Source organism: Furipterus horrens, unplaced genomic scaffold, assembly GCF_987537825.1.
Source record: "Furipterus horrens unplaced genomic scaffold, mFurHor1.1.pri manual_scaffold_3, whole genome shotgun sequence".
NCBI classification, from domain to species: Eukaryota; Metazoa; Chordata; class Mammalia; order Chiroptera; family Furipteridae; genus Furipterus; species Furipterus horrens.
Window position 1 is genome coordinate 6532044 of NW_028327173.1, and position 12783 is coordinate 6544826.

The window sequence follows — 12783 nt, forward strand, 5'->3', positions numbered from 1 at the left end:
CAGGTAAGGAGCCCGGCACACCCCTCTTTTCCTGTCCCTTAGTTTCTTTCCCAAGTTGTTTTCTTTTCCCCCTTGAACATTAGTGTTTTAAAAGAGCACATAGATTTGTTCCTAAAAGATGGTGGATTAGGTCTCTTCCCAAATCCCCCTGCTATGAAAAGCCTAAAAGTAATGCATAAAAGATAACGAACATTGTCACCACATTGTCAGAACTGAAACTTTTCACATAAAGCCAGACCTTCAGAGGGCTACCTATTAAAAAACTAAAAATTCAATGACCAGTCAAAAAACATAGCTGAAGAATTAGTGAACAGGAAATAAACATGAAGAAATATACCGAATGCATCACTGATAGATAAAGATGAAAAATATGGATTGGAACCTGAATCTAATCAAGCCTCTAAATCTAACCAGTCTACAAGAAGTTAAAAGACACCTTGAAGATACAATCAGCCAAATTCAGAACAAAAAATTATATAGGACAAGTGACTTGTTTTCTCTCACAAATACATGCATGAAAAAGAAACTGGAGAAAAATGAGAATAGAAAGAAAGAGAACTGGATATATACAAGGTAAACCAAATGCCACATGTAGAGCCTATCTGAATTCTGATTTGAATAAACAAAATACAAAAAGACACTTTTAAGACAAACAAGGATATCTGAAAAAGGATTGATTTTAAATGATATTAAAGAATTATGTTAATTTGTAGGTGTCATAATTACAGTTATATGAGGGAAAAAGTATTTATTGGTGAAATAACATAATATCTGAAATTTGCTTTAAAATATACCAGAAAAAGTGTGCGTATGTGCGTGTGTGTATGTGTAGGCATTATGAGAATTAGATGAAACCAACTGATAAAATGCTAATAATTATTGATGAGTATGAGAATTTTATATAAGTTGTCTACTTTTATGACTGAAATATTCCATTACAAAATGTTCAATAAAATTAAAAGTAGCCAATAAGTAGAGAGCATGAGATAAGAATATGAAAGCTCAAGCCAAAAACGGACAGAAAAGAAAGAAAATAAATGAACAGATAAAGCAGGACAAAAGAAAGCACTAAGTAAAAGGTAGAAGTAAACTCAAATACAAGTATGTCAGCAAACATAGTAAATGTAATTAGACTGACTGCACTGATTAAAGCACAAAGATATTAAAACTGGATTAAAAAGATAAACTAGCTATATTATTATGTACATCATAGACCATTCTAAAACAAGTCACAAGACAGTTAAAAATAAAAGGATAAGAAAAGACATATACCTTCCAAAAAAAGCTGGTGCAGCTATATTAATATGAGGCAAAATAAGGTATTATTTAGATAAAAAGGGTCATTGTAAAATGATAAAAAGTTAAGTGTGCCAGGAAGATATGATTTAAAATTTGTATGCACCGCCCTGGCTGGTGTGGCTCAGTGGACTAAGCACAGGCCTGCGAACCAAAGGGTTGCCGGTTGGATTCCCAGTCAGGGCACGTGCCTGGGTTTCAGGCCAGGTCCCCAGTTGGGGGGGCGTGTGAGAGGCAACCACACATTGATGTTTCTCTCCCTTTCTCCCTCCCTTCCCCTCTCTCTAAAAATAAATAAATAAAATTCTTTAAACAAGATCCTTCTTCTTTAAAAAAAATTGTACCTAATAATATGCCCAAAATATATAAAACAATTGACAAAATATGAGAAATTAATAAATACACTATTGTAAAGGGAGATTTTCATCTCACTTCTTTCAGTAATTGATAGATTAGGCAAACAAAATATTAAGGATGCAAAAGATATATACACAGTTAAGTAACAATCTAATGACATGCAGAACCTTGCACATAATATTAGCAAATGCCCACTATTCCCAAGCACAGAGGAAGCACTGATTAAAATGGATCAAGCATTATCAGACTAGTAAGACAGTTTAAGCAAACATTAAAGAACCATAAACCCACTGCAATTAAGTTAGAAAGATACCACAAAAGAAATTAAAAATTCTCTAAGTCTGCAAATTACAATATCCACTCTTTCAATGGTGAAAGAAATCATAGCAAACATTAGAAAATATTTATTTCTGAACAGTAATGAAAATACTTCATTAGTATTCAGCACTAAAAAGAATGGACTACTGATACATAACACAATATGAAGGAACCTCAAAAGTATTACGTTAAGTGAAAGAAGCTAGACACACACACACACAACACACAGGATTTCAAGTCTATGAATTGCCCTCAAAAGGCAAATCGATAGACAGAAAGCAGTTAAATGGTTATCTGGGGTTGGGGTAAGAACGGAAAATGATTCCAGATGGGCAGGAGGTTTCTTTTTGGGGTGACAGAAATTGTCTAAAATGAGACAGGAGTGATGGTTACAGACCTCTGTACATACACCACATGGGTTTACACTTAGCAATGTGAATTTTATGGTGTGTAAATTTCATCTCAATAAAGTTTTCAAAAGTTGTGAATGCAGCTAAATAATACTGGGGAGTTAAATTTACAGCCTTAACAAAACATACTAGACAAGAAAGATTGATAAATAATGAGCTAATATTCAAACGTAAAAAAATTTTTTTTAAAAAAGCCAAAAGAAGAAAATAGGAAGAAAGTTATAATGGAAAAAAAAGCAAAGATACAAGAGAAGATTAACAAAAGCAAAAGTTGGTTCTCTGAAAAAGAAAAATACTATAACAAGTCTGTAGCAAGAAATTAAAATATAAAAGAATAGTGTGAACAAATTCAAGCCAACAGATTTTATTTTTTAGATAAAATAAATAATTTCTTAGAACTATGTGATCAAAACTGTCTCAAGAAGAAACTGAAAAATTAAACGGATTTTTGAATTTATAGTTTAAAAAAAATTAAAGATCAATTCCACTCAGGAACATAGGTGTAAAAATTCTAAAATAGATACTAGATATAAAGTCAATGTATTAAAAAAAAATCATAACCAAGATAGTTTTAACACAAGAGTTCAAAAATGTTTCAATATTAGAACACATATCAATGTAATTCAACATATTAACACACTGAAAGAGAAAATCCATATCGTCGTCGTCGTCGTCGTCGTCGGCAGCCGTCCGTCTCGAGAGACGATGGCGTAGCTTCCTGAGAGTCTATCTGCACCGCCGAGAATGGCTGTGCAGTCCGACTCGGGAGTGACAATCCCTGCCGCACTTGTTACAGGTGAAGGCAGATGGCCGTTGTTGCTGCTGTTGACGCTGCTTCCGCCTCGATCTTTTCTGGACCGCCTCCTCGTTGCGCGCAGCCTCCGCGCGTGACGTACCTTGCCTGACCGCGAGCCTCCAGGCTAGGCGGTCGTCTGCTTGAACTTCCCATGTGTTGAGATTGATCGAGCATTGTGTCATGTCCTTTTTGCAGATGTCTTTGAACCGCAGTTTTGGGCGCCCTGTCATCCTCTTGCCTTCTGCTAGCTCGCCGTAGAGGAGGTCTTTGGGGATACGGCCTGCATCCATTCTTTTGACATGGCCGAGCCACCTGAGGCGTCTCTCGCTAAGAACTGCATGCAAACTGCTCATATTGGCTCGCTTCAGCACCTCAGTGTTGGGGACCTTATCCTGCCAGGCGACATGCAGGATGCGTCGCAGGCACCTCATGTGGAAGCTGTTGAGTTTCCTTTCGTGCCTTGCGTAGGTGGTCCACGTCTCGCTGCCATAGAGGAGAGTGCTGAGTACGCAGGCTTGGTAGATGCGCAGTCTGGTTTTCTCAGTGAGGCTGGAATTGTTCCACGCTCGCCAGTTCAGTCTGGCCATAACTGTGGCTGCCCTGGCGATTCTCCGGTTGACCTCCAAGTCGACTGACAGAGAGCTCGAGATGGTGGACCCGAGGTAAGTGAAGTCGTTGACAACCTCCAGGGTGTATCCGTCGATGGTGATGCATGGGGGAGTCCCCGTGCCTTGAGCCATAACATTCATCTTCGTCAGGCTGATGGCTAGTCCAAACTCATTGCATGCGTGGGAAAGTCAAGTGACTAGCTGCTGGAGTCCCTCTTCGGAGTGTGATGTCAAAGCTGCGTCGTCGGCGAAGAGCATCTCACGGATGAGCACCTCTTTGACTTTGTTCTTGGCTCGTAGACGGGCCAGGTTGTAGAGCTTGCCATCGGATCTGGTGTGAATGAAGACACCCTCGCTGCAGTCCTTAAAGGCGTATTGGAGGAGCATGGAGAAGAAGATTCCGAACAGCGTAGGCGCGAGGACGCAGCCCGGCTTTACTCCGCTGCTGACTGGGAAGGCCTCAGAGGTTGCGCCGTTGTAGGACACCGTGCTGTGCATGTTGTCGTGAAAGGACATGACCACAGCAAGCAGATGTGGTGGACAGCCAATCTTCCGTAGCAAGCTGAAGAGACCGCTTCGACTGACCAGATCAAACGCCTTCGTGAGGTCGATAAAGGCGAGGTAGAGTGGTTTATGCTGCTCGTGACACTTCTCCTGCAGCTGGCGTAGGGAGAAGATCATGTCCACTGTTGATCGGCCAGCTCTGAAGCCACACTGGGACTCTGGGTAGACGCGGGAAGCAAGGGTCTGCAGGCGGGCAAGAGCGACCCAGGCGAATACTTTGCCGACGACGCTGAGGAGAGAGATGCCCCGGTAGTTGTTGCAGTCACTGCGGTCTCCTTTGTTCTTGTACATGGTGATAATGTTGGCGTCTCTCATATCCTGGGGGATGTAACCCTCCTTCCAGCAGAGACAGAGTAGATGGTGGAGCGGCTGTAGCAGGACTGGTTTCCCGCTCTTTAGGGTTTCTGGAGGGATTCCGTCGCTTCCTGGTGCTTTCGCGCAAGCGAGGCGGTCGATGGCTTTGCCGAGCTCTGCCGCGGTAGGTGGGGTGTCTAGCTCCTCCATGACTGGTAGGTCTGGGATGGCGTTAAGAGCAGTGTCTGTTACGGTGTTCTTCGTTGCGTACAGCTCGAGGTAGTGCTCGGTCCACCGCCGCATTTGCTGTTCCTGGTCAGTGATGACCTCACCTGTCTTGGACTTAAGGGGGGCGATCTTGGAGGGGATTGGGCCTGTTGCCTTCTTGATACCCTCATACATTCCTCGTGCGTTGCCTATATCGGCGGCTTCCTGAATGCTTCTGCACAGGTTTAGCCAATAGATGTTGGCACAGTGGCGGGCGGTCTTCTGGACTTTGTTCCTGGCAGCCCGTAGAGCTTGAAGTGTACTGGGAGTGGGCGTGACCTTGTAAGCCAGTAGGGCCTTCCTCTTAGCCTCGATCACGGGTTCCATTTCTTCCCAGTGAGCCTCGTACCAGTCAGCGTTCTTCCGCTCTTTCTTCCCGTAAGCAATAATGGCGGAGTTGTATATGGCGTCGCGGAGACGTGGCCAATTGGATTCGATAATGTCATCTGCCGCCACTCCCTCGCCGAGTGCATCTTCCATCTTGTTGATGAATTGCTGGGTCTTAACTGGGTTGCTGGCACAACTGGTGTTGATGCGTGGGCGACCCTTCATCTTGGAGTGGTGCAACCTCTTCGGCATTATGCGCACCTTGCTTACCACGAGGGCATGGTCCGTGTCGCAGTCTGCACTGTGGTAGCTGCGGGTGAGGAGGGTGCTGCCAATATCCGTTCTTCTGGTGATGACGAGGTCAAGCTGGTGCCAATGGCGGGAGCGGGCGTGCCTCCATGACACCTGGTGGATCTCTTTGCACTTGAAGAATGTGTTTGTCACGCACAGGCCGTGGTGACACAAGAGCTCAAGCAGTCGCTGACCATTCTCATTGATCTTTCCTCTCCCAAAGTTTCCAAGGCAGGTGGGCCAGGCCATGTGGTCGGCTCCTACTCTTGCGTTGAAGTCTCCAAGGAGATAGAGAGCGTTACTTCTGGGAATCTTGGATAACGCTTCGTCCAGTGCATGGTAGAACTGTTCCTTCTCTTCGGTGGTGGCGCAGAGGGTTGGGGCATACGCGCTAAGAATGCTGACTGTTTATTGTTGGGTGAGTATACCCAAGCAGGGTATTGGTAGTATCTGCTTAGAAGGTTACACTGCCAGTTTTCTATTTTAGCCTGTAAATGCTGCCCTCAAGACTGTAAAGGAGGAAAGAGGAAGGACATCTCTAAAATCAGAGAAGGAAAACTCTGACTCCAAAAAACCTCCGCTGCCTTGCGGCATACCTCTTCAGGGGAAAGGCTAAGGGAGTAAACCCCGACAGGAAATCCGGAGCCGGAGTCCCTAAGGCGGTTTGACATTGTAGTCAACACCGGCAACTCCTGCGGCGCACCTGAAGCCAAGCTGTATTGACTTTGTCTTTCCCTTGGACCCTTCAGCTGCGAAGAGAGGGGGGGTCTGCTGCATGGGCAACAGCAGACCCTCCATATCACCCTGCCCAGGCTCTGTAGCTTCAGTTTCACTTGAGAGGACACTCCAGTGTCATCGCAAGATGTCGACTCAACACGGGAGGAGACAGATACCGGTTATAAGCCCATCCGATTGGCGAAGGAAACGAGCGCCAGGGGTCTCCTCTGACGGTGGGAGAGGTCATCGCACCTCACTGGACAGCTACCGTCTCGCCATGGCTCGCCTGCCCCACTGGGTGCGTGGGGATCAGAGAGGCGCCTCTCGAAAAGTGGGCCACAAAACACCCGCACCAGTTAATTCCAAGCAAACAACAAGAAAGAAGCCTCCGGCTCTTCGCCTCGCTAGCTGGAACATCAGGACCATGTGCCCCGGACTTACTGCAGACCTTCCGTGGATCAAGGGTGCCAGGAAAACCGCTGTCATCGATAGGGAACTGGCACGACTAAACATCGACATTGCGGCTCTACAGGAGACCCGGTTGGCCGACAATGGAACTATCAGAGAAACCAACTACACCTTCTACTGGCAAGGGATGTCTCCGGACCAACCAAGACAGCACGGTGTTGGGTTCGCTGTGAAGAACACGCTTGTTAACTCCATAGAGCCACCCACAGGAGGCACAGAGAGATTACTTACCCTCCGATTGTCAACAACTTTCGGCCCAGTCAGAAAATCCATATAAGTATTAATAAAAGGCATTTGATAAATCCAATACTCATTCATGATAAAAGCTCTTCAACAAATCAAGACGATAAGATAATGTTCATAAGTTTTAAAAGTTATCTACCAAAAATCTACAGCAAACATTATACTTAGTGGTGAAATCTTAACAGCAGTCCCATTAAAATCAGGATTAAGATTAAAAGTTTCCACTGTCACCAAGCCTAATCAACACTGAAGGTCCTAGAAACACAATAAGAAAAATAACTGGTTTACAGATTAAAACAAAAAAACCCAAAACTATCTTTTTCTTTTCGCAGATTACATAATTATCTGGAGTGACACCCTGAGGAAATTTACAGGTAAATTTGAGGATTACTCAGACTTCAGTGACGTTGATTCCATAAAAATCAATTGTACTTCTGTACTCTAGGCACAAAGTTAGAAAATGTACCTTCTGAAAAGATACTACCTCCTCTAAAGGCACACCAAATTGAATATGTTCACAGAAAGAAAAACAATTAATTCAAATATCTTTAAAGCACAGTACCCTAACTATTCACCCTTGTGTAATATATGCTAAGAACAGCAGGAACTGCAGAGCCACCTTGAACTTCATGCGGTAAGTTTGCTGTTGGTAGTGGTACAGGTATAGCAACCACAGAACCACTTTACATGTTCTGTGGTTTAGGGAGAAAAAAAGAGCAAGAGAGAAAAAGAGGAAAAGAAAGGGGAAAAGTCCTCATTAAAGAATGCCAGATATTAAAAGAAGAAAAAAATAATAGAACTAGAAAGTCATTATTTTGCAACCAGTGTGATAACTGATTGAGGCAAGGATCGTTGATGGATGCTAAAAATCACCGTGTAAAAGGTGGATGGGGAACAGGGCAGCCACACAGTCCCTAAGAGTCTCCCCACAGATTACTTAGTGACTAAGGATTAAGGTAACTAGACAATGGGGCGGTCTGACAGATACCAACTAACCATGCGCTCAAACTTAGGATCAACCATCACGGGACAAACGAACATGAGACACAGTAAGAAGCACGCATCTTCACCTCTCTGGTATCCTCACTAAAAATGCTTGACTTAAATCCAATCACGAAGCAGCAGCCAGAAATCCACACGTGGCTGTCCCACCAGACAACCGCTCATACCGTACGAACCCTAGATTACCGAGAATACCAATGCCGTCCTTCCTGTTTTGGGGGGAAACTTGGGAAATGGGGCCGCCCGACTGGGCCAGCCCACTCAAGTGTCAGAAGCGCAGGGAGAGAGCAGCGAGGCAGCCAGCAGAGCACGTTACCAGGGGGCGGAAGTGCGGCGGGACTTCTCGTGCGGGTGCGGCCGAGAGCAGAGGGGAGCAAGCACTGGGGTCTTAGCTACTTACTTCCCGGATGGCCCCGTCGCAGACCCGAATGACGTTCAGGAACGTGGGCATGACCTGGGGCAGGAACTGCACGCACTTGAGCCCCAGGGACTTGAAGATGAAGGTGATGGCCTGGACGACCATGGTGTGATGGTGAGAGAGGGACTGGTCTCGGAAGATCCGCATCAGGGCCACCATGGACACGGCTGGGTAGAACTCGTCCAGAGGCAGGTTCCCCATGTTGACCAGCATTTCGCTGGTGCTGTAGTCAGCTAGGACAGTGACGAGGAGAATCATGAGCAGTGCAGGACATGCCTCTGACTTTGGGCAGAGCATGGTTCAGTTAACATAAAGAAAGAAATCCACCTGGCCTGGCTGATGGGGCTCAGTTGGTTGAGCGTCATCCGATAAATGTTAAGGACAGGGGTTCGATTCCCGTCAGGGCACGTGCCTGGGTTACGGGTTCAGTCCCAGTCCACATGCATAGGAGAGGTAACTGATTAATGTTTCTCTCTCACATCAATGTTTCCCTCCCTCTCCTTCTCTAAAAATCAATAAGCACGTCCTCAGGTGAGGGAAAAACCCTCCTGACAGCCACGAGCATGCATCTTTCTCCCTGCCGTTTTTCAATGCCCTTGGAAACACAGGCTATGTTAGGAACCAACGAATGGGCTCTCAGCATCAAGGCTGAAACAGTTTTTGGCTTTTCCATTACCTAAACTGCTAAAGCCTAAAACAGTACATGATGGGTTTTCGTACAACTGCCGTTTAACTCAGCTTCTCACTACTGCAGTTCACAACTCCGTACCTGAAACCATCTATAAAAATAATTCCGCTCCCAAGTGAAAGAAGAGGGAATTAAATTCGGCAAACACCTGCTCAGCAGCTGCCTGGTCCCCTAGGCAACTGGGACAAGTGAGTGGCAAACGCTGCCTGACCTGACCAACATGGATGTCAAGGCCTTGGGGCGGGCAGTTAGCGGGGCAGTGAGGAGCAGGGGACGCCTGGGTGACAGACACTGCTGAGTAAGGGGACACCTGGAGGGACATGGCTCAGGCCCTGCTCTTGACAGGACAGCATCGCAGGCACACTTGTCAATACACAGGAGAACAAACTGGAAGCATCATGATCCCATCCACAGAACTTAGGAACAAATCATATTATTTTGGAAAAATAACATTTTGCTGGAATAGTTGGAGAGCAATTGTTGAATTTTCACACGTTTGGAAACAAACCTGCCCTGGTGGACAATGGGTTATGTTTAGAACATTCTCCTGCATCCCCGCACCCTGCCCAATCTCTCAGGCGATATTTCCAAAGGCAAAGGGGCTATAGGACCGGACCACTGATGGACAAAAGAGCCTTGGAATCTGACTGCTACTAGTGTTTCCAGGCCCCTGAGCCTTTCCTCAGATTTCTCGCCATCAAAACAGGGAAAAGAAATTCTACCCTCTTCCTCCTTGGGTGCCATGGGAACAGAAAAGATCAGAGAAGCACTAAAAAAGAATGAGAGGTGAACAGAAGTGATGGGGTGATAATTCACGTCTCTGTCATCGGCACCCCCAGAAGTGAGTACAGGCTTAGGCTGTTGACTCTTGACAAAGAACCTGGATAGATGTGAGGACCCTGGACACACTGGGAAGCAGCATTCCCGCTATGATTCCAGAGGAAATTACTGACTTTCCATTCAATACGCTATAATTTCATAGTTATCCAGCCCAACTCCTTCTAAACATGGCTGGCAAGGGCACTGTGAGGTAGACACTTGGCAAGTCTCTCATGGGTCCCCTCAACTTACAGGAATCCTGACTTGACTTGGATTCTGACAGGCTGACAGCAGAAGCGTCCCGGGACTGGTCAATCATGCCGATGTTCACTTTGTGCTTGTAGGGATCCAAGGCCCCCAAAAGCCCTAACACACGAATGGCCTGGGTGGGAAAACGAAAACATCCATCTCAACATCTGATTACAACAGTTTTCAGGGAGAGTCTTCCGTGTTCCATGACACCCAGTTCATCCCCAATGACCAGCTGTAGCTACATAAACAAAATGGAAGGACAGGAAGTCTAATCAGAGCGTCTTAATGCCACAAGCTTCTGTGTCTCTCCATTCTCCCAAGGAAGTCTTGGAAACCAGGTGTGTCGCGTTCCCTACCTCTCTCCGTGTGCCCTGGTTCTGCTCGGTCTTCAGGAAATTCAGCAGCACCTCAAGCAAAGTGGGGTACTTCCTGTAGGGCTCCACCACGTAGCCGGTGCTGGCCACCAACTGCCCCAGGGTCCACAGGGCCACCTGCAGAGACAAAAGGTCACATAGTGAGCTGAGCCATGGAGAGAGAGACACTTGTATTCCTGGTTAAATGGTCGTAATGAAGCGTTCGAGGCTATCACAACAAAAGGATTTCCAGGAAAGACACGAAGCGTGAACAGAAATCCTGAGAGTTGGGACAGAAAAACAAGGCTACCAACCAACACAACAATCCCCCGAACCAGAAAGGAACAGTCCCACCTTCCTCAAAGGACATACACAGTGCTTCCTTGCCCTGACAGATTAACAGGGGAAGTCTGACTCAAAGGAAATTAAAACTGCTCTTAATTTCAGTCTAGTCACCTAATGACCTCGATTACCGTGAAGCCAGGCCTGGGGAGGGTGCGCTGAAGCTCTGCCGGCCTCCACAGCTAGAGGCCACGGCTTTCTTTTTCCCTGTACAGGACAGGCCCTGACTGAGGACGGGCACTTGCCTTTGTCCGGAGGAAATGGCACTGGTCAGCCCTGACCCTTACTGAAAATCACTCCCGGTCAGAATGACAGCTAATTCTGGTTCCCAGTCTTTCAGCGAATATTCCTAAGTACCTGCTATGTGCTAGGCGCTGGCTGCGGACACGGAGGTGACTAAGAAAGACAAGGTCCCTGGCCTCATGGAGCCTGTCCTGCTCAGCCAGGAAGCAGCAGTACTCACCTGCCTTTTGGCCAACAGGGAGGAGTCCTGGAGCATGTCCATGATGATGATAAAAAGTTCATCAACCCATTTCCTCATTTCTAGGCCACTAACCTACAAAATGAAAAAGAGGGTGGGAGATAAGGCTAGAAATTATGGCATTAAGAAGTATTTTAACTTATTCAAAGGTTAAAGAGCATTCTTGCCATCCTATGGAAAAAGCAGCTGTCACCTTACCTGAGCCAACTCTCCTATGGTAGCCAAGACATTATTGATCACACCTGGGTTTGGATCAGGGTCTGGATCTTTCAGTTTCAAAATCAAAGCCTACAGAAAGAAGGCATGAGAAAATGAACGCAGGATAGAGGCTATGAGAAACTTTCTTTTACAAAAGCAAAGTTCACCCAGAAAACCGTCTCAGTCATTGATAAATTACGTCTAGGTTTTACGAATCTAGGATTTCTCTGGAAGGTGGATTCGCGAACTTTTCTCAGACATGTACAGAAGCATGACCCACTGTGACAGAGCTGGGAAGTGCCAGGATTTAAAAACATCTCCCTATACTATACTGGTATGACTGATCACTTGCCCAGATTCACACACATTATGAAAAGCTTCACATGACGCTAACACATTCAGATTTGAAGGCTGTTACATATTTTAAAGCTCATTTTTTCCCTTCACTTTGGAGGAGCTGTTTTATGCCCCAATCCACCTGCCCCTTTCCAACCACACACTTAATGATGTGCCCGAAACATCGTATCTTATCTCTTGTAAGGAGAGCCCTCCGCTGCAATCGATGAGATGCTTGGTGTTCTTTAACTGACAGTGCTTGAGATGTGGCCTTTGTACCTGGGACCAGAGAAGCTGTCTACTTTGCTCAGCGCACCAGGGAGCAGGGAAACACTCCCATCGCCCCAAATGGGCTGGCATAACACAAACTAGAGCCCGTGCCGGTCTCTCTGTCGGTCGCGAGTTACCTTCAGAATGGGCTCCATGTAGGGGCGGATGAGCCGGGGTGCATTGGAGACCAGGTGGCCCAGCATGCGGGCGCTCTGCTCTTTGATCCTCCCGATGCCACTGTGCTCCAGCTCTGTCAGAATCTGCAGGGGAGGGGAGAAGGGCTCGGCATGGCAGGGCAAGTGCTGGAGAGGGGCTGCGTGTCACAGGGGGAGTGTGGGCAGGGGCTGGAAGGAACCAGAACTCCACTTGGGTGGCGTAGCTGCCTGGCACTGGGAGCAAAGGACGTCTCTGCAGCTCACAGAGCCTTGGGTACAGCAGCGACGGGCAGAAAAACTGTCTGAAACCACCCCTTCTCCCCCATCACAGCACTCCAAGGTCCCCCAGTCCTTCCTAAAGCACAGCTTTTAACGGTGCAGCACCGCCACAGAAGACTGAGAAAACCAACAGGATCGCTGTGAGCGGTGTTCTGCAGAAATGAGAAATGAAGGAAGAGATCTCTGCCATAAAAATGTGTCCAGACAGCAAATCACTAAGAGTGCCTTAAATAA

At 46.4% G+C, this 12783-nt stretch overlaps 1 protein-coding gene across 1 annotated transcript in view; it reads right to left on the reverse strand.

The window, feature by feature from the left end:
* Window positions 1-12783, reverse strand: part of MTOR (mechanistic target of rapamycin kinase) — a 114088-nt gene that overhangs the window by 83959 nt on the left and 17346 nt on the right. Inside the window, exons 13-18 of the mRNA XM_090268590.1 lie at window positions 12253-12375; window positions 11510-11599; window positions 11294-11386; window positions 10492-10626; window positions 10136-10265; window positions 8359-8609 (exon numbers count right to left, since the gene is read on the reverse strand). Coding sequence (XP_090124716.1) covers window positions 8359-8609; window positions 10136-10265; window positions 10492-10626; window positions 11294-11386; window positions 11510-11599; window positions 12253-12375 — 822 coding nt within the window. The remainder of the gene's footprint in view (window positions 1-8358; window positions 8610-10135; window positions 10266-10491; window positions 10627-11293; window positions 11387-11509; window positions 11600-12252; window positions 12376-12783) is intronic.